At 34.9% G+C, this 27,073-nt stretch overlaps 2 protein-coding genes across 2 annotated transcripts in view; one reads left to right on the top strand and one right to left on the bottom strand.

The window, feature by feature from the left end:
* The window catches only part of LOC115632904 (pericentrin), a 45,190-nt gene extending 42,807 nt beyond the window's left edge, over positions 1-2,383 (top strand). Inside the window, exon 13 of the mRNA XM_030530196.1 lies at positions 1,248-2,383. Coding sequence (XP_030386056.1) covers positions 1,248-1,668 — 421 coding nt within the window. The 3' untranslated portion in view covers positions 1,669-2,383. The remainder of the gene's footprint in view (positions 1-1,247) is intronic.
* Positions 2,384-13,956: 11,573 nt separating this feature from the next.
* Positions 13,957-17,939, bottom strand: LOC115632794 (eggshell protein 1-like). Its single transcript, XM_030530046.1, has 2 exons — positions 17,636-17,939; positions 13,957-14,063 (listed from the first exon to the last, which is right to left on the bottom strand). Exons 1-2 carry the CDS (start codon positions 17,937-17,939, stop codon positions 13,957-13,959), a joined length of 411 nt encoding a protein of 136 aa, XP_030385906.1.
* Between the last annotated feature and the right edge of the window lie 9,134 nt (positions 17,940-27,073).

Raw genomic sequence — 27,073 nt, 5'->3', positions numbered from 1 at the left:
ATCCAATGCTTATCGGATAGATTATTTTTTTAAATAAAATATGAGCTGTTTTATATAATTTTTTTTAAATATAATATCGCTTTTAAATGGGACGTACTATATGTATATAACATAAATTTGTACGAATAGTTACTACATAGCAGCAAGAGAGAATGTTTAATTCGAGCAAGCCTGATAGAATGTGTTATATCCCGGCTACAACTTTAGCCGGTGTAGAGTAGAGTTAGCGTTTAGTGTTACTGTTCAACATATAACATCACAATGGCCCTTTTCTCAACATAACCTAAACTAAATTTTTTTTTTAATTGACCAATTTGAATGAAATTTGTAATAGACTTTACAATTTACTTTATTTTTGTTTGAGTAGGCTCAAAATAGTGAATAGTTTTAACGCAATTTTGTTGCTCTCACTCGACACTAACATTCTGTCAGGGTAAAAAAGCAAGTTTTTAAAAGATATTTTATATTTGTTAGGTCTCTTAATGGTTAATAATGTTTATTAGTCCCCTTATTGGGGTAGTTATATGTTTTACTCATATATTTTTGGGAAGTTCTGAAAGTTCGAATAGAAATATAATTTTAAAATAAAAAGCATAACTTGATAGTTTTATTTCGGAGTGACAAGAACTTGGTAAATAATTCTTGAAAGGGTATATATGTCAAATATAAGCAATAACGGCTAGTACTTGTATGTTATTTTGAAGTTGTAGTTGAAGGTTCGCAAGGCCCTTTATCTATGGCCTTACAATTCAATCAGAATAGAGACAATTTAGACATAAAGATATTTTTATGTTTGCAGCATAGGGTCAACAAAGTAAGTTCTTTCAATAATCATGAATAGTTTGAAAACTCGAAAGCTACTCTTTCGTATTTATATACACTTAATTCTGTTTTTACACGGTTTTTTTTTATTTCTGTAAAACTTTAATTATACTGTTATTATTTACAATAACTTCAATTATTGCATACATTAAATTAATATACTTGTATGATCATGCAAAAATAGGTGATTGGTTCATTATCTCTAAAAAAATAGTGTAAAAATAGAATTAGGTGTAATTTCAAAAACAGACTTTAAGGAAGTAATTTCTATGTTAGAAATGGGAACCCATTCAGAGCAAATAGCTGTGTAGCTTGCCACTGTAAAAACTTTGTCAGTTTCCTCGTAACTCCATTTAAAAACTTCATAAAATTGAGCTTAAGCCCGTTTATAAACATTCTGGATTTCCTTCTCTTTTGTGGTGCAGAAGACCTGGTCTCAATGTGCCACCAACACTTCCAACCACAACTCTCCAGGCAGCCCAATTGCCCCTCAATAGCCGCAGCAGTAACTGCAATTTGCCCACCAACAACAACAACAACAGCAACAACAACATGAGTGCCATGACAGCGGGACGTTTGAGTTATGCGCCCGTCTCGCCGCCTCTAATGCCGGTTGTGAATTTTAGTTCATTGCAGCCCATGATGATGCCCCATGATTATACGCTGCAGGCGCCAGCTGGTGTATTGCACCCCCACAACAACAACAACAACAGCAACAATAATAATAATAATAACAACAACCACATCAGCCACAACCACGGCAATGAGAACGCTCTGCCATCGCTGGCCAAACTGGATTGGCCAACAATACAGAAAAATAAACGCGCGCATGCGCGACAGCATTAGTCACAAATAAAAAACCACAAATTGAACCTGCAGAATGCTCAAAGTGTACACAACAAGGATTAATTATTATTATTTTTTTAAATTAAATACAAGTCGCCCCATCATAGCATAGTGTATATGAATGTTTAAATCTACGCCTAATGTAAAGGAGAGTTAATATTAATGTTTTAAGATGTTCGTTAGTCTCTAATTTCCTAGCATAAGTCCCATGTACACCCAATCCAGCACATTCTTAGCATGTTAATGTTATGACACCGCTAACACTTATTCGTACTTATAAGTATGCTTACATATACTCGTACACCTATTGTTAAGTTGAATTCGTTTGTATCCCAGTATCCATTTGTTTCTAAGCCTGATTTGACTGATTAATTTTCGTTCGGTTATTAAAAGTTTGTGCTATGTTTAAGTTTAACAAAGTTTCTTCTACTATATTTTATATAAATATGTCTGATTCTATTCTAAGTTATTTGCAAATTACTGAACAATAAATGTTTCTTATCATTTTTCAATCGTCCCTTTTAATTTGCTGTTCTCTGTCATTAAAATAAATAACTTGTGCCTTACATACACACATTTGTGCGACAAATTCAAAAGTTTTAACGGAGCCGAAACATATATACACACATAATTGAATTGAAAATTCATCTAGCAAGTTAGTTGCAGAATAAGAACAGAAATAAAATATAAGAAGTTGAATAAAAGTTCACAAGTACTCGTACTTGAATTTATATTTATGGGAACTCGTGGAATTTTGAAGGCAACATAGCAGCATGATTTAATGTGTCTGCCAGACCGTCAAGTTGTCAGTTTGTAATTTGAACTTGCTGGAGCCGCTGGTGCTGCTGTCCTGCTGCTTCTGTTAATTGTCCTGTCGCGGCGACGAGGCTGCTTGGACGGCAAATATTGACGACGCCTCGTCTGTTCTTCAATGGCGTGCAACCGGGCGTATGATTGATATCAGTGCAATACAAACATTTGCTTAGCATTGGCGCCTTCTTTTGAGTGCATCTAATGGCCTTTAAATTGTGACAAATGTGCTGCCATTTGTATCAGGCTCTGAGAGCTGCTTGATTTAATTTCAGAATTAAAAAGAAGTGTATTTATCCTTTAAATTGTCACCATAAGGCAAATATTTTATGCAGTTTTTTTAATTTCAAATAAAATAACTTAAAATATAGCAACGTTTTTCCTTTTTATTGATTTGCTGCAGGGAGCAGGATCTGATCTTATCCTTCAAATTCAGGCAAACATAATTCAGCAGCAAGTCTTAAAAAGTCTCCTTTTTTATTTCCATTCATTCATACAGGAGCAGAATTAAATTTTTAATTTACCAAATTGTTTTGATGACCGCCTGCGGAAATGGTGTGAGGCCTGGCTTATAATTATCTAGTCAAATTGGTTTAAGCCCCAGCTGCTAAAAGGTGTGAAGATCGGCTAACATTACGAAAAGTGCAGCATCTTTTAGGCGGCCGAATTTAATTTTAAATTTTTAGAAAAAATGCATCTTGCTGCTGGCTTATGTTCGCCTGGTACTTCAGATTTTGGCTTTTAGCATTTGCAGGCGATTTTATAAATTTTAAGAAAGCCGCAGCTGCTCTCGGTCTTAGTTTGCAAACTGGCTTCTTTGCTACGTACTAGGCGAACATAAACCAGCAGGAAGATGATTTTCCGAAAATTAAAAACAAATGTAAGCCAGGCTTCAAACCATTTAACAACCGAACTTCAAACCAATTTGCCACATTGGTTTGAGCCCCAGCTACTAAAAGGTGTGAAGACCGGCTAACTTACGAAAAGTGCAGCATCTTTTAGGCGGCTGAATTTAATTTTAAATTTTTAGAAAAAATGCATCTTGCTGCTGGCTTATGTTCGCCTGGTACTTCAGATTTTGGCTTTTATCATTTGCAGGCGATTTTATAAATTTTAAGAAAGCCGCAGCTGCTCTCGGTCTTAGTTTGCAAACTGGCTTCTTTGCTACGTACTAGGCGAACATAAACCAGCAGGAAGATGATTTTCCGAAAATTAAAAACAAATGTAAGCCAGGCTTCAAACCATTTAACAGCCGAACTTCAAACCAATTTGCCACATTGGTTTGAGCCCCAGCTGCTAAAAGGTGTGAAGACTGGCTAACATTAAAAAAAGTGTAGCATCTTTTAGGCGGCCGAATTTAATTTTAAATTTTCCAAAAATATGGATCTTGCTGCTGGTTTATGTTCGCCTGGTACTTCAGATTTTGGCTTTTAGCAATTCCAAGCGTTTTGGCCAAGCTGCATTTTTTTTTATTTATAAGTCAGCTATATGGGAGCTTCCTTCTTCACCACCCTTACCCATCAAACAAATAAAAGCTCCATTTAAATATATTTGAAGTAATTTTTATTTTCTTTTATTTACAAATGTAATAAATTAATAATTATATAATTATTATTTATGTAAATTAGATACATACATAGAAGAAATTACGGATAGGAAATGAAATATATACGAAAAAGGACATCTATCATTATCATTATTATAAATATAAAACAAATATTGTATTATTTAAAAACTAATTTAAAAAATTAATTTTTTTTTTTATATAATACAGAAATAAATCAAATAAGTCACATCAGAAAAAATTAACAAACATGATCTGGTGAATCTGGATACCAAGTTTGGTTATTCTAGCTCTTGTACCTTCCGAGATCCTTGCGTTCATCATCGGACAGACAGACGGACATAGCTATATCGACTCGTTTTTCATTCTCGGAAGACTCAGAAGACCATATTTAGTGGTCTATTAGCATTTACCATAATATTTTAAACTTATTAGTAGGGCTGCTCCTTGTTTTTAGCATTAATATTTAACATTAGTTGAAATGAAAATAGTTATTGTTTTAAGGAAGCAAACCCCATTCGTAAACTGATTCATTATGAATCATTTTTAAAACAATACAATACAGTTCATTTTGAAATTTGTGAACTTTTCGAAGATTATTTGACTAGATTACGGATCGGAACACTTTGAATAAAACCATCGGTCAACAATTTGGATATCAATGCTCCAAAGGGTTGATGTAAGTATGTATAGTTTTCAAATCCTCCATCTTTCCATCAATAATGAAAACCAATTTTGGATTTAACATTCGTATTATATATATAAATCTTTCAATTCTTATGACACAATTAAATAAGTCACGATCTAAAATAACAATACCATAACTTCAGAGATATACATTTAAGAAATAATGATGTAAATGGAATCAAAGTTGCAGTACCAGGACGAAAATGGGAATGACATGGGTGAAGAAAATGTGAACGAGAAGAGGAATTTGAATCAAAATGTAATGTAATCGGGATGGGAATCAAAACAGAAACCAGAATGGGCATCAAAATGTAAACGAAAATGGGAATCAGAAAGGGGCCAACAATGTGAATTTGAATAAAAAAAAAATGGTAATCGGGACAGAAATCAACATGAAAACCAGAATGCGAATCATAATGGAAACCGAAACCAAAATGATATTCATTTCGATTTTCTGGTCGTTTAGAAGAAAGAAGAATATTCATTGCTTTTTTATGCAAATAAACTTAATTCAATGAAAAATGTAATCTTAACATTTTCAACAATTGATATTTCCCATCAATATGCAGCAAATTGATTTTCTATTAACATTTCAAGAAAATAAGTTTACTTTTTCGTATGTTAGCTTAAAGTTGTACATAAATGCCTGATAATTTAATTTTTGGATGGATTGGCTATTAAAATATAATTTACATTTACATTTAAAATCATGAGCTCCCTTTGAATGGTTTCGATGATTTTAAAGCGAGAAGCCCATGAACTGAATAACACTTCATGGTGTCAACAATATAAGCCTTCCTTTCATACCACCACTAGGAGGTACATATGTACATACATAGACTTGTATGTATATAAAATATAGTATATAAAATCAAGCTGTCAATTGTATGTGGAATTTCAAGTCCACAAGACAAACGGACAAACAGGACAACAACTCGCCGGCTCAACAGGTTGTTGTGTTGGTGGTGAAAGAAGCAGCTGCTGCTGATATAAAAATGTCAGAGGCCACAAGGACATTTAAGTCGGACTAAGGCAAAGTGCTGCGCCTTGAGGCACTATGTTAAATAAATACCAAAAGTAAAAGTTGCAGGACAGCACAGCACGTACCATTAGCTGACCATCGCGAAAGCATTGACGCCAGCATTTTGTACTCGACACCAAACCCGTTTATACCCCAGTCCCCCAGTCCCCACTTCGACCAATCAGCCCACGACCTCAGGCTGCCACAGCAATGCCCTATGGAGACAAATTGCTGGACAGCCAGCGCCATCTCGTTATCAACAAAATGCACACGAACGCCGGCCGCCCGCTGATAACAATCGAGAGCTTTTTCCCGAGCCACACACGAAGGCCAGTCGTTGCCCAAAGGAGCTTTTCCCGCACCACCAACCAGCACGAACCAACACGAGCAGAAGCACGGCAAATAAAAATTGCTAACATATGGTAGCATTATGCGTCTATGTCGGCGCATCGTCGTCCGACATTTGTTATCCTGTCGTCGAGGCAAACAGTTGCGACTTGGCCATCAAGAGCGCCAAACGGTCTCGTTCAAGTTCCATAATTCTCCACTGCAAAATAACTGTAAACTTAAAGGAAAACTCAAAGTAATCCTCTATCACGCGACGGGCTACTTTCAAAATATTCGAGAGTGTGTGTTTCTGTGTGCGGAATTGATTTCAAGAACTTTGAGACTGGCAGAAATATAAAAATATTATTAAAATATTGATTCACATACGGGCATAATGTTTTCTTAGTTTTCCAAACTACTCTTCAAAATAATGAGCTTAATTTAGTTTCTCCTATACTTGCTTTATTGAACGCCTATTTCTAAAAAGCAAACTCCAATTTGGAGGGATATTCCAGGCGCATATCAAATGACGCATATCCCAGCTATATAATTAGAACGCGCACTCACCGATTAGAAGTTGGGGGATATGGGGCGCCGCTTTTAAGTGGATTTGATTAGCGTTTTGTGAAAAGCAATTACGTTTATGAATAATGCTAATTCTGTTCGACATTCCTGGCCAATTGAAATGATATTAAATTTTTAAAAATAATCCTATTGAAGAAAAGGAAATGCTACATCGTGGAATGATTATGCTTGTTTTTGAAGTTCAGCAAAAAATAAACACAACTTGGTTCACTTCTTAGTTTGAAAGCAACCTGTTAGTGTTATTAGTAAAGTTAGTTTGAAATTGTTGTTACTACCTTGAAACTATAAATACTTGGTAAAGAAACTTTTCAATTGTAGTTCCTACCTTGAAATTGTAAGTACTTAGCTCCAAAGATCTCGATAAACGAAATGACGGTAATGTGTTATAAGAAAGAAACCCAATAGAAGTGATTCTTCTACTTCTTTCTTGAATTAAAAATTAAATCTCCTGCTTATTCCAAACAATAAGCCAAGCTAAGTATTTACATATTTTCATCAATGAAGAATAGCATTTATTCGCTGATTTCATTAAACGATCTCGAAAACTCTTAAGCACCTCCTACCATTTATAGAACAGATTTTATAGTCTGTTTCTCTAACATTTATCGAGCTCTAAATTTTGTAATTTGTATAATAACTATTTATCATACTCCCTTTCTTACAATAAAGTTCTTTGGTCTTTAAAAAAGAAGAAGAAGAAATATGATATTGCCCTTAAAGTAGAGCAGCTGTAACACTTTTGCTAAAGCAGCACATTAAAGCTTAATTTGGCGGAATTGAAATCGTCCAGTCTTCAGTTCTAATGGTTTTAAAATTATATAGATTTTGACAATAAAACAAAAGAAGAAAATTTGTGATTTGGCAAATAATGTTTCCGGAATTCTAAGAGAAAGGCTCCTATTGCATTTACTTTGCCGCTTCATTTAATAAAGACCCCAATCGCATATAATCGAGTGAGTCTCCAAAGTCGCTTCCGCTTTTCTTAGAAATTATTGAGAATAATGCAAGTCGCAGCCAATCAGAAATAAGCATAAAGAGCCTTAGAAATTGGCAGACAATTTTGTGTTGACGGTTTTGTTGTGCTTGGAAAATCAGCATTAATTTATTCACGGCGAACCATTTAACCTAATGCCATACAAATTTGCCCTTTTTTATTTTGTTTTCGAACAACACTTTGTACTCTGGAGGGTTGGTGAAGGCATGTCAAGACGTGTAACAATCGAGTCCCGAGACATTTTACAATAGAGTTCAAAATCATTTGGTAATGAGCTTAAGTTGTGATGTGAAGGCAATGCCTGAGTGAACCTTTCCACGCATCCATTCCAAATCTGGACAATATACAGGTAAGTCAGACATATACACAACCATGTATGGATGTTAAATAATTTGATATCGAATGCCAACTGCACAATATGTTGAATAAAGTTTATATATATCTACCTATAAAAGAGAGATAGAGAGAGAGAGAGAGAGAGAGAGAGAGGGGGGAGGAGGGAGTGCGGTCTGCTGTCTGGCATAGACAAATGGACTAGCAGTTGTTTGTATAGATATAGCCCATTATCTGGTAGTGGGTTGCTTATTAGCGGCAACAACAAAAATAATACGTCAAAGCTGTCGAGACAGCGGGGTGGTTGGGCCAGACGGGTGTTTTTGTTTTATCGCTTTGTGTGTCCAATAACTAATCGCAATTTCAACGCAGCTTTAGTTTTGTTTGCCAACCAATAAACTGGTTTATGGCAGCGGCATATGCTAATGTGCAAGTCTACATACACTCGCAAAAAATCCAATTGTTTTCATTCTGAAACCAAGTACAACGGTCTCATTAGTTGGGTAAGTGGGAAAATATTTGTGTCAAGTTCAGAATTTTAAATTTAAATACGTTTAGTATCCCATGGCTGAAGGATCAAACATGCAAACTACTTATGTGTGTATCAGGCAGAAGAAGGTGTGGCACACTTTATGTTATAGGCAAAGATGTATTATATATGATAATCGAAACAAAATAAATCTATATATATATGTCCGTTCGTATGAGCACCGATAACTTTTGAACCATAACAGCTAGAGACACCAATATTGGGTGGGTGGACTTGTGATATCATCTAAAGTATCCTTCCAATCGACTCAATATATTATATAGCTGTAGTAGGAATGATCATCTCAAAAATCACTCTTAGTACATCAAAAATATCTGTTTATTAGAATATCTTAAGCAAATGAGATATTTATGAGTTTTTTATAGTGCCTCACCATAAACTAAAGTTATATGAAAATCGGTAAGCTATATCATATTGCTATCATCAAAATGATTGCAACAATAAAGTGTTGTTTTAGGTGAACATACACTTTTTGTTAACGCTGATTCATCAAGCAGAACCTGATAATGGCCCACTATATATTTGTTAATCTTAAGTATCTTGGGATCGTCATTCTTCCGTCTTAGGTGAAATGTTTCGTTGTTTAAAGTAACTAGCCGAATTAATAAGAAGAGTTAACAGTTTGCGACAGAACGATGAACTCGGCTCTTTTAAAGTAAAGATTTTGAAGAATATCGGATACGAGATATAATCGCAATGCAATCAGAGATGACATGAGCTGCTCCTCCATGCTCAATACAAGAGATGATGGCCTCACAAATTGGCGAACATTTAGTCGCTAAGAGTCAAGTCAAGTCTTTTGAGAATTCATGCTTTAATGTTCCACTCCACACTCCACTCCCTTTGTCTATATTCTATCAAAATACTATATAAAGTAAAAACAACTAATGACAGTTTCATTCACACTCAAGGATTTTAGCTTTAAGGTACAAATATTTGACCATTTTCCAGACTTCAGGAAGATATTTAAGACAAGGTTAGATTTAAGTTTGAAAATAACTTCAAAATATGAAGCACAAAATCGGCTAGAAATCCAGCCAGATATTTCTTGAACTATTCGTTCTATATTTCGCCCAGTGTAGTTACTGTTTATAGACAGTTGTAGACTGTGCCAGCTGTTGGGAAAAATAATTATTTGGAACTTAAAGCGATTTGCTGTACAAGTAAAGGCACGATTTGTCTGTCAATGACATGCAGATAAAGCTCTCAAGCTAAAGTATATATCTCTTAAGCCAATTGTGCTGAAAACAGAGCCATCAGTTAAGGCGGGGAAGTGGACATTGAAATAAAAAGAATCCAATAAGCAGTCAACAGGAGGCCCAAAGCTGCATGTCCAACTGTTCGCGCCATTTTGACGTCCTTATGCATGACTGTAAACCAAATCAGAAAGCAAACAACAGCAGCAAGGACATTTAATGGTGCCTGTTGAATTCCTGGAATGTGTGAGATGCGTGAGATGTGTGTACGCCGTAGGGGTTATAAAAGCTCGGATTGTTTGTCTAGCAGGCAACACAGATAACAAAACACACAGACAAACATATATACATATACTAGTATATGGAATCACAGGACATGGATAACTATAACAACAACAACACAGCTGGCAATGGGTTTCAAAGTTTTATTACCTCGCTAGGAGCCGGTCCTCTTGGCCAGTAGGTATCAAGATTTTATGGCATCGTTTACAAACGTGGGTGGATTGTCCCTATGTGCGGGTGTGTGTGTGTGTGTGTGTGTTTGTACTTATATCGCCATTTCCTTGACTGTTCAGGTGAATTTTGACCACATCGTTGCGACAAAAATAGCTAAGTATGAGTATGTGTGTGTGTGTGTGTGAGATATAAAGATTAGATAAGAAGCATTGGCGGGTCTAGTTTCATTTGTTATATGTACAATTTTTTGGCATATTCGTTACGCCTCTGCAGCGTTTGTGGGCGTCCCATTAATTTATGTATTTATATCTATGCTCTCTCCAATAAACGGCTAATCGGGCATATTAGTTTTCCAATTTAATTTGGCAACTCTCAAAATCAATTTTGAAATAAATGTGTCTCTAAACAAATTTCACCAATTCTACCGATTGATACTTGGTCTATTTTTTGATTCCGCACTCAAAGAGTATATTAGTATGTGGTGCGAATGTATGTTACATACAAAAGAAGATATATTTTAGAAATACAATATTATTAAACAATTTATTTAACAATCTTTGAGAGAAGTCTGAAGAAGTGTCGTCCAATATATATAATATTATAAAACATATTTCATATTTAATCTAAAATATTGTAAATATTGTAAATATACATATACATACATACATTGTGTATATACTTGTACATAGATGTAAGAGCGTCCTATAGATGCATACTATGGACAACTCTTGTATTCCCCATTAATTTTCAACTAGCAGATTACTAGTTTAATAAATTGTATACACATTGAAAAAAAATTGTTGAAGACTTTGTATTAAAATGGAAATAATAACTGTTTGTCAATTTAAAAAAACTATGCAAATAGAATTTACTTCTATAAAAAAATTACTTCCATTATTCTTAAGATTTTCCAACCCCGCTTGGGATGTTTATGGAAATAAATTTTTTTTGTCAATTTAAAAAACTGTGCAAATAGAATTTGCTTCTATAAAAAAATTAATTCCATTATTCTTAATACTCTTAAGACCCCTCTTGGGATATTTTCAAACCCGTCCTCGCAACAAGTGGTTGTATTGTAAAGGAATCAGGAATCAAAGGAAAAGGTCGCGTAGGTATAGACGCCTAGCAAGCTCACCGATATTAGCAACTTCAGTTCAGAGTCTGGAAATCCAATAAATTGTGGACAAAGAGTTTAAAGAAATGAAAGATGAAAGCATCCGGGAATATTGCTCTATTAGTCAGCTAGTGAACAATTGCGACTCAGTAGCTCCGGAAAGAACTAAACTTGTAATCAATAATCGAAGCAAATAGTTTTAATCATAGAAATTAAGAAATGCCAAGTAGTTCTGCTTTGAGGGATCAAATTTTTAATTTATTATATGTTTACTATCGAAAAAAGGAGACACTATAAAAGTTAGGAAAAAGCCTTATAAGCTAAAAAGGTCTAAATAGGAGAAATGTAATCAAATTACAATAAAATCTAATAAACGCCTTCGAATCGGTGGAGCAACATTATTTGCCATTAGGCTAGCTATGCTCCAACTCAGAGCCAAGTGTGGTCAGAGGCGTCAATAGATCTACCAAATTAAAAGGAAAAACTTAACAAAGAAAGGAAACTTCAAATTAGTTGAAAGTTATTTTGGAAAAAGAAAATATGTATAATAAAAGAGGAAAGAAAAAAACGGAATCTCGAACCGGGTGGGGAAAGATTTATTGGCCAGTCCAGCAAGCGTTGCCTCGTTTTAAAGCTGGTCGTTCCTGGTCAGACATTACGGAGATGGGTGAAAGAAGAGGCTTTCATCAAGGGAAGAGACAGTTCGATTGAGAGCAGATATACACCAGTAGTCAAGTTTAACTTTAAGTTATATTTGTTATTTAAGAAAAGTCACTGTTTTTAACAAGCACTGAATAAAGGAAACATAAATAATGAAGATGGAAAGATCGAATAGTGTTCTGCTTTGAGGGATCTATTTTGCCTCAGTAGTCTAGTTCAACTTTTAATTATCTTACCAACTAAGGAAAAGCTATTTTTTAAACAGCAAATCAATAAAAAAGAATAAAAACAATGTTAAAGGTCTAGAATAACAAAAACTAATTGAGAGACTGCTTCCAAATAGTTTTTGGGGTATTTTCAGCTTCGTTAGCAGCTAAATTGAATTTGTGGCCATGGCTTTAGTTGTGAAAAACAACAATGTATTATATAGTAGAGTAGAGTCCAGTAAAGAACAAAGTAGGCAAAGTTCTTTTCTTCTTCTTTCGGCCACAACTTACAAAAGCAACAAATTAGGGAAAGTTGTTGCAACTCTTGGCAAGTTGGTGGAAGGAAAACTTGCATTTAATCATTTATAACTTATCTATTTGGTATGAGTCCTATATAGTATGTATGTCAGCCAGCAGATTCGCCCAGCAGGACACGCCAACTGGTAGGGGCACGTAACTAAGTTATTTGAGGAGTCTGCCCGTCTGTGCTGCTTCAGGGTTTCGTTGCCGACAGTCCATCAGATGGAGGCACATAGACTGACTGTCAGACGGCTTGTATTTCATTTTTAATTTACTGGCTCAGGCTGGAATTTACACGATTTTCAGCTTTGTTGCTGTAACCGCTGCTGCTCCGCTCTCCCACATTCCCGCTCAATGTTAATTAAAGTTCTTAAGCCGTTTGTAATCCGTTGTGTATCTTTAAAGTTTGCCAGACGTGCCGCATGCGTGAGGACACCTACAAGTATATATGTATAGGAGGAGTATAAAATATATAAACCACCTCTGACTATGGAAAGTTCGTTTTCTGCTTCAGCGCTGCACTTCCTTTCCGCAGCTCTTGTCATTCCTTTAATTACAGTTATCTCGAGATGAAAATGTTCGCTCCGCTCCTGTCCATTACACCTTCATTTCAAAGTCATTACCACCTTGTTGCAGGTGGCACTTGGACGGACTCTGGTTTTAGCGCTGCGGCTTAAAGCGTTCGTTGCTATCCACACTGGCCAATCGCCTTAATTGAAGTGCCTCTTTCAATCTGCAGAGGAAATTCTCATTCCGCGAATATATGTCCAATTAAAATGCATTTTAAGCTTTCACGCTTTTTTATTCAATTATGTGATGCTCTTAAATGCAAAGATGATGAGTGCCTATTAAGCTTGTGGCACACTGCTATCAAAGCAATGAATTTCTTTTTCTAATAGTCTTGTATAACATCTTTATACGTATCATCTTTATTTCGAATACCCTTTGCAGAAGATCTCAAGTGATCCTTTGATGATTCCTTTCTTGATGATTTTTCACAGATTTTTAGCAGATTTGTCAGATTGTGGGCTTCAGTGATTCACGGCTTTGTATATTTGCGAACATCGTCATCATCTTTGATGGCCAGCTTCTTCTCATCCAGTTCTCGATAGGATTTGACAGATTTTGCGAGCGAAATCTTTAGCAGCTGGGTTCATCATCTTCTTCTCTGCGGCTGCCAGATAAGATAAGATAATAATAGTTTTATAGATTTTATGATGTTTGCCAAATTTTGTTAGTTAGCCTTTGGTCGCCATTAGTGCTAAATAAACGGTTTTAAATTGAGAAGTTAACTTAAATTGGAACGATTTTGTAGCTTAAATGTACATTAAGTGAAGAAAATATGAAATTATGAACATTTACCAGAGGCATGATAGCGAATATTATATACAAATATTATGCAGTATCGCTCTATCGATTCCTTAAAGACACATTACAATTATTATTAACAAAATATTTTATTGGTCTAAACATCACTTATAAGAACTAGTAGTAGGACAACGAGTCATCGCAGTAGAACTCTGTGCTGCTTTTACGCTCTTCCTTTTCAAATTCAATCGACTTAGCTGCTGTCCTTCCACTATTAAATGTGGCTATAAAGCATAGCAGTGCGAAAACCGTCAACAATAATAAGCAGTTCATGTTGGCTCTTAGTTCTCCCTCGTCTGAACCTATATTAACTGGCTTTAATAGGAATAGTTGGTTCTTATAAAGAGAGCAACGTTTTCCACTAAACCGTTAAATAAATGCGTAACACAATCTGTCAATAATCCATAAAGCTATTCGGATTCACGATCTTAATGAGCCATATCAGTCGGCTTGTCTGCCTTTGCTTCACGCTGTTAAGTGTACACTAAGAAAACAAGTAAAAAAGCTAAAGTCGGGTGTCCCGACTTTGAAATACTCTGTACATATGTTTACAATAATTATAGAAAATAAAAAAAATTAAGAAAATAAAAAAAAAAATTTGATCGATTTTACCTCTCTCGGTATTCGAACTCACGTAAAGGGTGTATAATTGCACATTTACATAGCAATTGCGTCTGTGTGAGTGTATGTATGCCTATGCGCATCAATTCGTGTCTGTGTAAGCATTTTCGCAGTCAACCAAACAGCAACATCAACAACAGCCGCGGGCAGCGCTTGAGCAGCGCTGCAGCAGCGCTGCATCAGCAAATATATTTATGGCTATAACTTCTTGTTAAATCGGTCTATCATAATGAAATTTGGCATACGGACACATAATAACTAACTGGGGGTATTTCCAAAGTTTTAGTTCGAAATTCCAAGAATTACGGGAGTTACGATTTGCGGGGTAGAGGGGGGAGGGAGGGGAATTCCAAAATATACATTTTCTGCGTATTCACATAAGGCATCTGGGACTAAAATTTGGTGTTCCTAGGTCTTATAGTCTCCGAGATATAGGCGATTATACGAATGGAAAATCGGGAAAACCCCCATAGGGGGGAAGTGGGGGGGAAAATCAAAAAAATAAAACAAACTCGTATAGAATACACACATAACGCATCTTCGTGCAAAATTTGGTGTCTCTATCTCTTATAGTCTCTGAGATCCAGGTGTTCATACGGACGGACAGACGGACAGACGGACAGACAGACAGACAGGGCTAGATCGACTCGTCTCGTCATGCTGATCAAGAATATATATACTTTGTGGGGTCTGCCACGCCTCCTTCTGCCTGTTACATTTTTCAGCTCCCGCAAACCTAATATACTCTTGTACATTTCATGTACAGAGTATAAAAACATATTAATTTTTAGTTTCTACTATTGAAGTTAAGTACCAAGCTAAAATTGTATATTCTATGATTAGGATTTTTAGGATTTTGGCAATACTATTTATGTTTTAGGAGGGCTTCAATAAAGTTTTATTCATATTTGGAAATTTCAAATATGTTGTAGAACAAAATGAAATTTAACTAAAACTCAATTGTTTATAGTTACATTTTCAATTAGAAATAAAGTCAAAACTGTCGTTGTTCCACTTAGTTTTAGAAATGTTTTAAAAATCCGAGACACGAGACTGCATTAATTTGGGGGATAAATATTCTAAAACTGCTTATTGTAACGGCTCAATTAGTAAAGGTACCTTAACGATGCATGCAGAAATAAATATCTTATTTAAATTAAAATATATCAGACTCAAAGAAAGTCAAAAAATAGTTTGAATTATTAAGCTGATATTTAACTTTTGTTTATCACTACAGTTGAGCTATTGTCAAGACAGTAAGTTATCCTTTTTCTATATACAAAAAAAAAAAAAAAAATCAGTAAATTAACAATTGGAGAGACATCGATTTTTGTATCTTTTTAAGTGAAGTTAGTCTCATGGGCAAAGAAGAGAATGTTGTTTTGAAGAATTATTTTTGCAAATAAATACAATAAGTACAGTCAACACAAGATAGTAGTTTCTCATAGTGGTGACCAGGATTCGCTAAAAGTGCTCGTTGATCAGCTCTTTGGGAATGTTCATACCATTTCACATAGTTTTTTCACATTCATTTATTGATATAAGGTGGGCGAAATAATTAACTAGGACACTACGTTTCATAGTATAGCAACTGAACCGTTCAATATATTTTCAAAAAACAAATTATTGCTTAAACTTAATAATATTATCAATGGACTTCAAGTTAAATAAAGCAAATACCGCCATTTCACGATTGGCTGTATTAGCCACTCAGGTGTCAGTAGAGAGAAGCTAAATTCAAATATATTACGCGTATTCACGGAGCCTAAGTGAACATTCTTTAGAATAATTAGAATAAATAAATACTGATTTTTTTCCACATAGCAAAAAATCTGCATTTATGCAAATCGAGGTACAAACTGAAAAGTAATAGTAACATTTCAACAATTGCCCCACGGGTATAAACAACTTAATTCAACCTATGCAATGATATATTTATATATTTTTTTATATGGTATATACTTCTTGTACAAGTATGTATTCTTTGAAGACTTTCTTTGAATATCGAAAGTATACAACTGAATATAGAACAAGCGTTTTCGATTCCGCTAGATTGATCTTTAATTTAAGACATGGTTTTACGACGTGTTCTTTAAATATTTGTGGTAAAAATTACAATTACCTTTCACAGACTATAGAACAATTTATTTCACAGAATGAATTTTTCACCCACTTCAGTTACCCTTACGAGACGTCTCTACTAGAAAAACTGTCTGATTAAAGAGCAAAAATGAATTTAAAAGAAATCTTAAGGGGAGAGAACTGGTTGAACTGGAAAAAGACTTATGCACGAAATGTATTTATTATTTAAATTAATAAAATTCAGAATTTAAATATACAAATAAGAAATATGTGTTTTGAATTGACAATATGGGTTATAACCTTAAATTCCCCTCACTTATTCGGTTATTTGTGCCTCTGAATCGAAAGAAGTGTGTTTTTTGTTTGTTTTCACTGTAATTCTACAATTAAATATTGTATTAAGGTGTAAATACAACTGACATGGCCAAGGTGTGTGTTGGGTGTAAATATTTAGCGTATGCAGACACAGTTAAGAGTATTTATTTAGACCATTAAGCCACACGTATTTAAGCTTCTTCGTCAGATGGACTTTAGTTGCATTAAAAAGTCTGATAAAGTATGAATATGCGGGATATTGTTTTTATGTGCATTGCCATTCTGCTCCTGTTTTCCACATTAACAGAAGGCAACAGGAGATGCAACACCCGAGGACCAGGACGACCGCAACAACGACCACGTCCACAGCGATTTCCAGGACGTCCTTTGCCACCCCGAAGGCCTGGACCTGTGCGGGCTTAAAAGCATATATGTAACTAAATGCTTCTGCTTCCATTTAAGGAATAATGAACTCACAATATGGCTTCCTTAATAATCCAGAGATTTTTATTTAAATACATATTTAAAGTGTTTCCTTTTTAATTGCGAATAAATATAATGCGTGTGCACTGGACGATTTATAGCAAACATATACACCAGCATGTGGTCTAATAATAGGATGAGTCGCAAGACGCACTGTAGTAGAAGAAATCGCTAGATGACGATTCGCAGGAGCTAATTTCGATTCCGCCACCGCCAGTGCCGCCAGCGATGACCCACTCGCTATCAGAGTCGTCATAGCTATCGTAGTCATAGCTATAGTAGTCATAGTCGTAGCCATAGTCGTCATAGCCATAGCCGCCTCCATAGTCGCCAATACCCCCTCCATAGTAGTCACCAATACCCCCTCCATAGTAGTCACCGATACCCCCTCCATAGTCGTCAATACCACCTCCATAGTCGTCAATGCCCCCTCCACAGATATCAGAGTCATCTCCACATCCATAGTCGTCGTAGCTACCTCCAGAGTCATCGGAGCCACTTCCTGAGTCGTCGTCGGAATAATACGAAGGCACAGGTCCACCTGCTGTTGGGGATAAGTAGAAAACCCCAACTATCAGCACAAACAAATCAAAACGCATCTTTCTTTCTTTCTTCTCGGCCACTTTTCCAAGTAATTAAAGCACCGACTAATGTTCAATACTCGTATGATCTGCCTTTTATACTTTTTAAAATTCAACCCTATATGCAATGTTATAAAATAATCTGATTTTTAAAATCTGGGTATCGAATGCGTCTTCACGCTCGTGTTTTTTCTGTAATACTCTTGAATTATTCAGTCTCATTCCCGGATTCTTAAGGCAATTAATTCTAACTAGCTGAAGCAGTTTTGTTTTAACCTTAAATGCTTATCGGGGTATCCGAACATTGAGGAAAGGACAGAATCAATATGGCGAGCTCTGGATATCAGGAGAGCACTCCTTAAACTGAAGTGGCTCGAAATTTCCAAAGTTCTCACTTTCAATTTCTACAAACTCTGTACCTCAGATCGTTTTCAGATACAAAAATATCAGTCATTTTTTTAAACTATAGTAAAAGCTATTTATTTGAAATTTCAATAAAAAAATTACGAAAACTAAAAAAAAAAACAAAAAAAAAAAAAAACGGCGAATGCAGTTTATTTTGTGGTCCTTTTATCAGAATTCTGTTTAATAATAAGAATCTACGCTGGTGTAGTCAGAAGGGTAGCTGGAATCGACATTAGTTGTATTCGGAATCGGATTGGTAGTAGCAGTAGTTATTATAAGTGGCGGAATTGCCGGAATATTCGTTATAACCCACAGTCAATGGAACACATGTGGTTGGGGATAGTATAAAGTTAACCCGACAATCACCAAAAACTATGCAAAATTCATTTTTCGTGATCTTCTCAACCAGTTTTCAAAATCTGGGCATTCAATGCAGTTTTACGCTGGTGCTATGTTCTTGTAATCGTCATCAATTATTTGGAGAAAACAGACGGATCTAAATTCATATTCAATTCATTCAATCATTAGAATGATCATTTATTCCCAATTATGCTTGGGCATGATCAATGCATAAATACAAGCATCTGTTAAGCTCTAAGTTTTATTTATTGGAGTTGAAAATTTCCAAAACATTATGAAACTTTTACCATAGGTATGATGGCGAATATTACTTTATATAAACATATTATAAACAACGTGCTCTATCAAATGCTTTAGGACAAACTACAATTATAAGATCAAAATCTTTTATTGGTCTAAACATCACTTATAAGAACTAGTAGTAGGACAACGAGTCATCGCAGTAGAACTCTGTGCTGCTTTTACGCTCTTCCTTTTCAAATACAATCGACTTAGCTGCTGTCTTTCCACTATTAAATGTGGCTATAAAGCATAGCAGTGCGAAAACCGTCAACAATAATAAGCAGTTCATGTTGGCCCTTAGTTCTCCCTAGTCTGAACCTATATTAACTGGCTTTAATAGGAACAGATTTGTAAGTTGACTGCATAGTGGTGTTGTAGTGGGAGCAACGTTTTCCACGAAACCGTTATATAAATGCGTAATACAATCTGTCAATAATCCATAAAGCTATTCGGATTCACGATCTTTAAGAAGCATATCGATCGAGTCATATCAGAAGGCTTGTCTGCCTTTGCTTTACGATGTAAGTATTCACTAAGAAAGGAAGGCAATATTGCAATATTTTATTGTATTTATATTTTTCAAATTGTTGTTGGTAATTTATTGAACTTTTTTTTTAAGGAGGTGCATAAAATGAATGGGCTGATTAAAAACGCATAAGCAATATTTAAGCATATGGCGTACTAAAGGGTCAATAAATTCCTTGCACAAACGATGAATAAGTACACTTTTAATATAATAATATAATAATATTGTAGTAATAATGAAGAGTATATATGTGTGATTCAATGATTTTAGAGATATGAAAGTTTAAATAAATAGTATACAATTCAAGTTGATCTTTGAAATAGTAAAGGGATAAGATGACCTTAGAGCACACAGGATGTTACTGAAATGCGTTTCAAAATATTCGACCTAAGCAAAATCCGATTCTTTTTAGAAATAGGCTGAAATCTTTAAAAACCTTATAAAGTCAAATAAAACGATGTTTTTTTTAAAGCCATTAAGTCTCAATTGAAATATTCCTTTTATAAAACTCCGTAATGCCAAAGCCGAGGGAAATTTTTTTATAGCGATTCTGATTCCAATTGGTACGACTATAGTGATTTTGATTACAGTGGCTCAAGCGACTCCATTCATTTGGTATGCAAATAAAAAGCTTACTTCGTATTTTTGTTAATTAACCAATTCTGAATATAACATTATGTGTGTTTATATTTAATCACCTCGTTAGTCAAAAGCTGCACTTGGTTCGTTAAGCGCGCTAAACACATGTACAAGTACTGTGTATGTATGTGGCCAACCAACGACTGGCATTTCCGCCAGATGCCTTTATATACTATACGGTTATATACATACGTTTGCAGATTATATAATTGACATATTTACACTTATGTACCCTTTGTAGCTACGTAAAATTGTGGCAACTCTAAGTAAAAACAAGATAGAACGCTACAGTCGAGCAAGCCCGACAGTAAAATAGCCTGTACTCTCCACAAAAAGGAAAAATTAAAAAAAAAAAAATTAAATTATTAAAAAAAAATGAATGAATGAATTAATTAAAATAATTAATTTAATTAAATTAGAATACATGTTTATGTTCAGTTTAAACAGCATACATTTACATCACGTACCTATGCGTGTTTATATGCGTGTATGTATGCAGCACAAAGTTGAACAAAAGCAGCAACAACAACAACAGCTGCGGGCAGCGCTGCCGACAGAGCTGCAGGCAGCGCATGAGCAGCGATTTTACTTATGGCTATAACTTTCTTCAGAATTGACCTATCATGATGAAATTTGGCACACGGACACATTAGTACTAACTGGATGTACCTACCAAAATTGATTTTTAAATTCCGAGAATTGCGGAAGTTATAAGAAAAAATACGAATTGCGGGGGAGTGGGGGGGTGTATCAGAAAAAATAAACAAACTCGTTCTGCCTAGGGCTTATAGGAACCTTGATACCAATTTTGGTTATCCTAGCTCTTGTACTTACTGAGATCCTTGCGCTCATACAGACAGACGGACAGACGGACAGACGGTCAGACGGACAGACGGACAGACGGACATGGCTATATCGACTCGTCTTCTCATCCTGATCAAGAATATATATACTTTGTGGGGTCTGCCACGCCTCCTTCTGTGTGTTACATACATGCGCACAAAACTAGTATAGCCTTTCACCCTTTGGGTACAGGCTATAAATAATTGCTTTAAAAAATTAAGAGCGTTCCAACACCACATACATTTGGCTCTGCGTCTATTCACTGTACAGATGAAAGCACTTATAAAACTAAACTATAAACTTTATTGGGAATTGTATATGGTAGTATATAGCTTCGTTTCTTGAATAGAGTTGTTTTAGAGAAAATGTACCCGGCAAACCAGCCACAAAAATCGGTGCAATGTTCTAAAGAGGTATACCATTATACACATAGTTTAAATTGACTTTATTTTATACAAACATACTATACTTGTATGTTGTTCTCTTGCTTGACAACAGACAGAACCTTAGAACCCATTTGATCAGCTTCCTTTTTCGTAGTCTTTAAATAGTTGATAAACAAATTTAAACTTGACATTACGATATTTATCTGTCTAGGTTTAATACAAAAATGTAGTATTTGCCCAACTCAGGACAGATTTTAATTAAAGAACAACACAAACCAAAAGGTCTTTAGATACAAACAAACATACATATGTAAAAGGCTTACAAACGCTGATGACTAATATACCTAATGAAAGTTTTTGTATATATGTACTTCTATATCTCTTATATATTTCCCAAAACCTAATCATAAGGTGTAGAAGGCTTACGTAAATATTTAACGACCAATTAACGGGTCCATATGCTTGTGCCTCTCTAAGATCGACTATATAAAGAAAAGAGATCTGAGCTTTCAAATTCAGTTGCAGTTAAAGTCTCCGACGTGTGCATTCGATATAGATTTCGAAAATGTTATTTTTTTTGGGCACCTTCATATACGGTCTATTACTTTTTGCGGCGGCTAAGGACCTAATGGCACCAGAATGGGTGGCACCAGATAACCCCTTGGAATGGATGTATGGTGAACCGTCAAATGAGGCGGAATCATTACCGGAAAGTGAATATTTTTAAGAACAGAAGCAGTTTCCCAACTAAGATGTGTTAATATTGTGATATACTGCTAAAAAGGATCAAAGAATGAAGTGTTAAATAACTTTAAAATTCAATTTCTCTCAATGCAGAGAATTTTTTTTGAAAAACTGAAAGAGTAACATCATGTTTTTGTACCAAACACTTGCTACAACTGGCTTGTGATTGTATTATAGAAATATATAAACATATAGAGCAGATATAGTTAATACTATCATGAATATAAATCGTCTAGCACATATGGGAGATATATTGGAAAATCACTTTTGTATCAAATATAAATTTTAAGATTTCTTATTAAAAATGTAGAACTTATACAAAATATTTTCAATGCATCTAAGCATCTAAAAAATATATTTTTTAATAGAGCTAATATGGAGCTTGTGTTTTATAAAAAAACGGGCTGTTGTTTTATCTCATTTGGAGGATTACATATAAGGGAAAAATGCAGTGTTTTTCTTTATTTTCCACTGAGCAATGAATGCGATTTCAATTTGAAACGAAGACAGCATATGCGTGGCTTTTCTCAAGGACATTTTTATCGCAATACAATATTGATATATCTTATTCATTAATGGACTTATTAATAATGTAATCTGCCTCACTGTCGTAATTGCAAGCAGCAATGTAATATATACTTGTACTTAAGTATATTGCTGTTGAAACCCACTGGATGTTCGCGTTTGCTGTTTTTCTTGGTTCTCAGCTTTTAATTTATGACACTTTTTTTCGTGTTCGCTATTCTTTTATGTGACGTCACGAACTGTATTGAAACGTCTTGGCATTCTGATAACATAATATTTATGTTGAAGGAGTTCAATGGAAATTAAAATTTGTATTCTGCAATTTTCTTTATGTTTGCGTGTAAATTAAAACGAAAATCGTAAAAAAGTACACTTCACTCACTTCTTTCAAACTACAATTTTAATTGCAGCATTGGTAATTGTTTTTTGTAACTATATTTTTAAACTAAATTCAGCTTAACACGCGTATTAGACTGATCACAATTAGTCGCATTAGTTAGAAGAATAAAAAATACTTTGAGTTTCATGAATTGATTCCATTTATTGGACAGCAAACAGACTTCAAATAAACACACATTTTTACTTTAAAATGTGCATACTACTTATGTATATAAAAGATTTAATGCAATACAAAAAAGTCGAGAAAAGAGCATCATCTCTGATATTCTAATTGAAACATTTCTCTAGAAACGTTTGAAAGATAAGCATTCCGTTAGATAAAGAAGAACAATGTTTAATATCGTTTCTTCTGAGATAAATTTCTTCATATAATATCTTTAATGAATATCTTGAAGCTCAATATTCGTTTTTTGCTTGATTTCCTGTAATTTTTTAATCAATATATTTCCAAACATCTTAAGTAAAATCTTTTACTAGACATGTGTTTATGTTTTGTGAACAACTTTGGCATCAAAAACAAATATGGTTATAAATAACATATTTGGTTTTACCCTCTGCGTCATGTATTATGTGGAGTTTATTTCTAGACATTGGTATTTGCAGAAAATGGGGGAAATACTCTAGTCTGTCTGGTCAAGACAATGGCTGACAGAAGCCAATAATTTGGTGGAGGGCTATATAAGCGGTCGGTGCGGCAATTAGAAAACAGTAGCTAGTTGCTAATACAAACTCATACAAGCTCATACAAGCTAATACAAGCTAATACAAACTAATTGAAGCCAGCAAGGATGCGTTTGTCAATTCTCATTTTGTTGTTCTGCCTCGTCGCCGTAGCAATGGCACAGCGTGGTGGAGGCGGTGGACGTGGAAGAGGCAGAGGCAGAAGTGGTCTTAGCGGAAGTGGGGGCCTCGGTGGTCGGGGAGGAAATGGCGGAGGACGTGGCGGCTGGCGCTCACCTAGGAACGCAACAACGACAACAACAACAACCGTTGCATCAGATGTAACTGAAGAAACTACAGTTGCTTCTGACGAGGCAGCCGCCGACTCTGAAGAATAGAGACTACAAAATATTTTGGCAAATAAAAAACTGTGTATCGAAATGTAAAACAAGCTTGTGTTATTTTGTAGATGCAAAATAGATTTTGTATTACTTTTATAGAAATCGGAGCAAAATCTCTCTCTCTCTTCAAGAAGTGATATGCAATGTAACCTACCGAGTATATATGCTATCATATATATATATCAATTCAGCTGAATCGAACATAAGTCGTTAAAAAAATATATTTTAACAGATTCTCTGAGAACCAATTTTGGAGCTCAAAAGTACTTCAAAGTTCAACAAAACATTTTTAAAATGTTTGTTGTTAAATTTTTAATATTTTAAGGCTAGAATTCTTTATTGAGAAAGCTCGAGTGTGTTTTCGTTACACACTCTGAGCAATGTAGACCTAGTTTTAAAAAACCTTTTTTGTATTCTTCAAAGCAAGTGTTCTTCTTTGAACAACATATGATTCTAAAAATACTGGCATCTTAAGTCAAGTACGTAGTATTTACCATTTACGTCATTCAATATTTGAGTAATAATTCAAAGTGTCGAAATTTGAAAAAGTGCTTTGTATGCCTCGGCAAATGGTCTGATATCGTACGTCAATAAGTATGACGTCAGCAAATATAATTTTATGGAAAGCTATATAAGCGGTCAATGTACTTTTTAGAAACTAGCAAAGATGCGTTTCTCCATTCTTTTTGTGTAGTACAGTCTTCTTGCTATCGTAAGGGCCGGACCTTTTGCGGTCCCAAATACCCAGGTTGTGATACTTATGTATACTACTGGCATAGGAACTGGAACAGCACCACAAACTGGCAGATCGGGAGATTTAGAAATAAAATAAAAACTAAACTGAATATAAAATCGAGCTATTTACATAAATGTCTGAAGTAATGGACACATCCTGAGAATGCTTTTCGCAAGCATTGACTATTTTAAAGGGATATTTTTTTTTGGAACTCAATTTTTTTTGAGACGAGCATTAAAACTGGAACATTAGATTTAGATATATATATTTTTAAGACAAGATTTTGAGTTATTTGTTGAATTGTTTAAATATGAAGTTTAGTTTGCATTTGATGGAAAATTATTTAATTTATTAAAAGTTGATAAGTAGATAAGTTGTCTTGTGAGATTTGAGCGAAGGGCGATAGAAAGAAAACGACAGGAAGAATTTATGATGAATATAGGGAGAGGGAAAAGAGGGAGGAACGGGTCTAGCGTACGGTTGCTTGAGTTTTGGTTTCGTTTCAAACCTGTATAAGGTGTCTGGAGAGTTCAATATTGGAAATAATAAGACTTTCTTTATCAAACCCCTTCAGTATAATATAATTTGGTTTAATCCACAAAAGAATAAAATTATAATTATATATACAGAGCTAGACAGTTATAGCTAAAAATTGTATACTATTGAATAAAACAAAGGACATAATTTATCGAGATAATAAAATAGTGGATTAAAAATATATTAAACGTTATTTTAAAATCTATATTTTAGTAACTTATTTCTATTCTATTCAAAGAAAGTTTCAGTTGAAATATTGTATTGTTATACGCACTTGTAAGTATATACCAGCTAATTATGATATTTCCGAGCTGATTATTTAGATGATGTAGCAGTATGTATTCACAATTAAGTGTTAATCCCATTTGTATTTGTGGCCCGTGTCGAATTCAAAACATTTGCAAATACTCTAATGAGAGTTATTCAACATCTTCAATTGCTTTCTTCAAGCTAATTAAACAAAGACAATTCGTACAATACCATATTTCTGGCTTGTCTCGCCGTTCAAAATCTGAATAAACAATCTGGTGCGCAAAACAAAATGCATAGACGACTATCAAGGTCTGCCTAGAAAGGCCCAAGAACTTTTGACTGCTTGAAAATGTAGCTAAAAAAATAAACAAAAGATTGACTTTGGCTATAAAAGACATCGTGGCTGAAAATGATAATCATTAAGTAGTTGTGATCGGAACCAGAATGCGTCTGTTTATATTTTTGGCAATTGTCAGCGTGGCTTACGGCATTGAATACAGCGAGCCGTTGGTGAGACTCGCAGTTCAGCCAATTGAGGGTATCGATGAACCTTTGAATATTGAACCACAAACTAAAGATATTAAACTCGCAGTTGAGCCCCTAGTGGAGCCTGTGGAAGTGTTGCCCGAGCCTGCCGTAAATATCGCCATTGCGCCTTTGATTGATGCTGATGATCAAGAAGTAGACGCTGCTGCCGTACCTGAGCCAGATGAGGAATCCGTTGTGGATTCTTCGGACAATGAAGTCGATGTCGGAGCGGAGAATAGACGACCAAGGCGCCGATTTGGACGTGGCAGGCGCAACCCTCGTTTCAATTCACGCAGACGTTTAGCCCGATCGGGCTACTATTACGACTGGAATCAGGCACCCAACTATTGGCCCAGCTGGGGATATCCTCAGTCATATGGCTGGAATGGTGCCTACAACCCTTGGGGATCAGTGGGCTTGCCTAGACCTGTAGTTCCACAAGTTCTGCCTGTCTTGCCGTCTCGCCGTGGACTTAGACGTGCACAAGCAGCCGTAATTCCAGCAGCTGAGGATATTGCACCCGAAATTGTTACTGAGGTTGCCTAATTTTGCAAATGTTGATTTGAGTTCGTTTTGGCTAATTGCATAATAAAAGAGTGTACAAGCAAATGGTTTCGAGTTTTGTCTAACATTTAGGAAGGGTACAAATATGGTTTGCAAAAATAAATACGCGTATATATTCTATTATTTTTTCATAAATATTTTTATACAGCCAAACAGTATTACATTAGTCAATTGATTTTTAATTCAAATTATTTTAATGAACAAAAATATAAAACTGAATCCAAAATTGTATTAGAAATGGTTAATACAAAATTTCCCCATTTTCAATTTCATACAAAAAAAATAGTCTCAAATTTTTCAATTGATGCCTAAAATTAGAAATTTTTTAGGTTGTACTAAAAAGATTGTTGAAAGCCAGCAGACTA

Source organism: Scaptodrosophila lebanonensis, unplaced genomic scaffold (genome assembly GCF_003285725.1).
Source record: "Scaptodrosophila lebanonensis strain 11010-0011.00,11010-0021.00 unplaced genomic scaffold, SlebRS2 tig00001415-arrow-pilon, whole genome shotgun sequence".
NCBI classification, from domain to species: domain Eukaryota; kingdom Metazoa; phylum Arthropoda; class Insecta; order Diptera; family Drosophilidae; genus Scaptodrosophila; species Scaptodrosophila lebanonensis.
Note: the sequence above shows the minus strand (reverse complement) of the source record. Positions and strands in the feature narration are given on the sequence as shown.

Coding starts and splice junctions, on each gene's coding strand:
- LOC115632794 (XM_030530046.1), bottom strand. CDS start 17,939: ATGCGTTTTGATTTGTTTGTGCTGATAGTTGGGGTTTTCTACTTATCC. Junction 14,064..17,635: donor CTATGGCTATGACGACTATG/GCTACGACTATG, acceptor TATGCTTTATAG/CCACATTTAATAGTGGAAGG.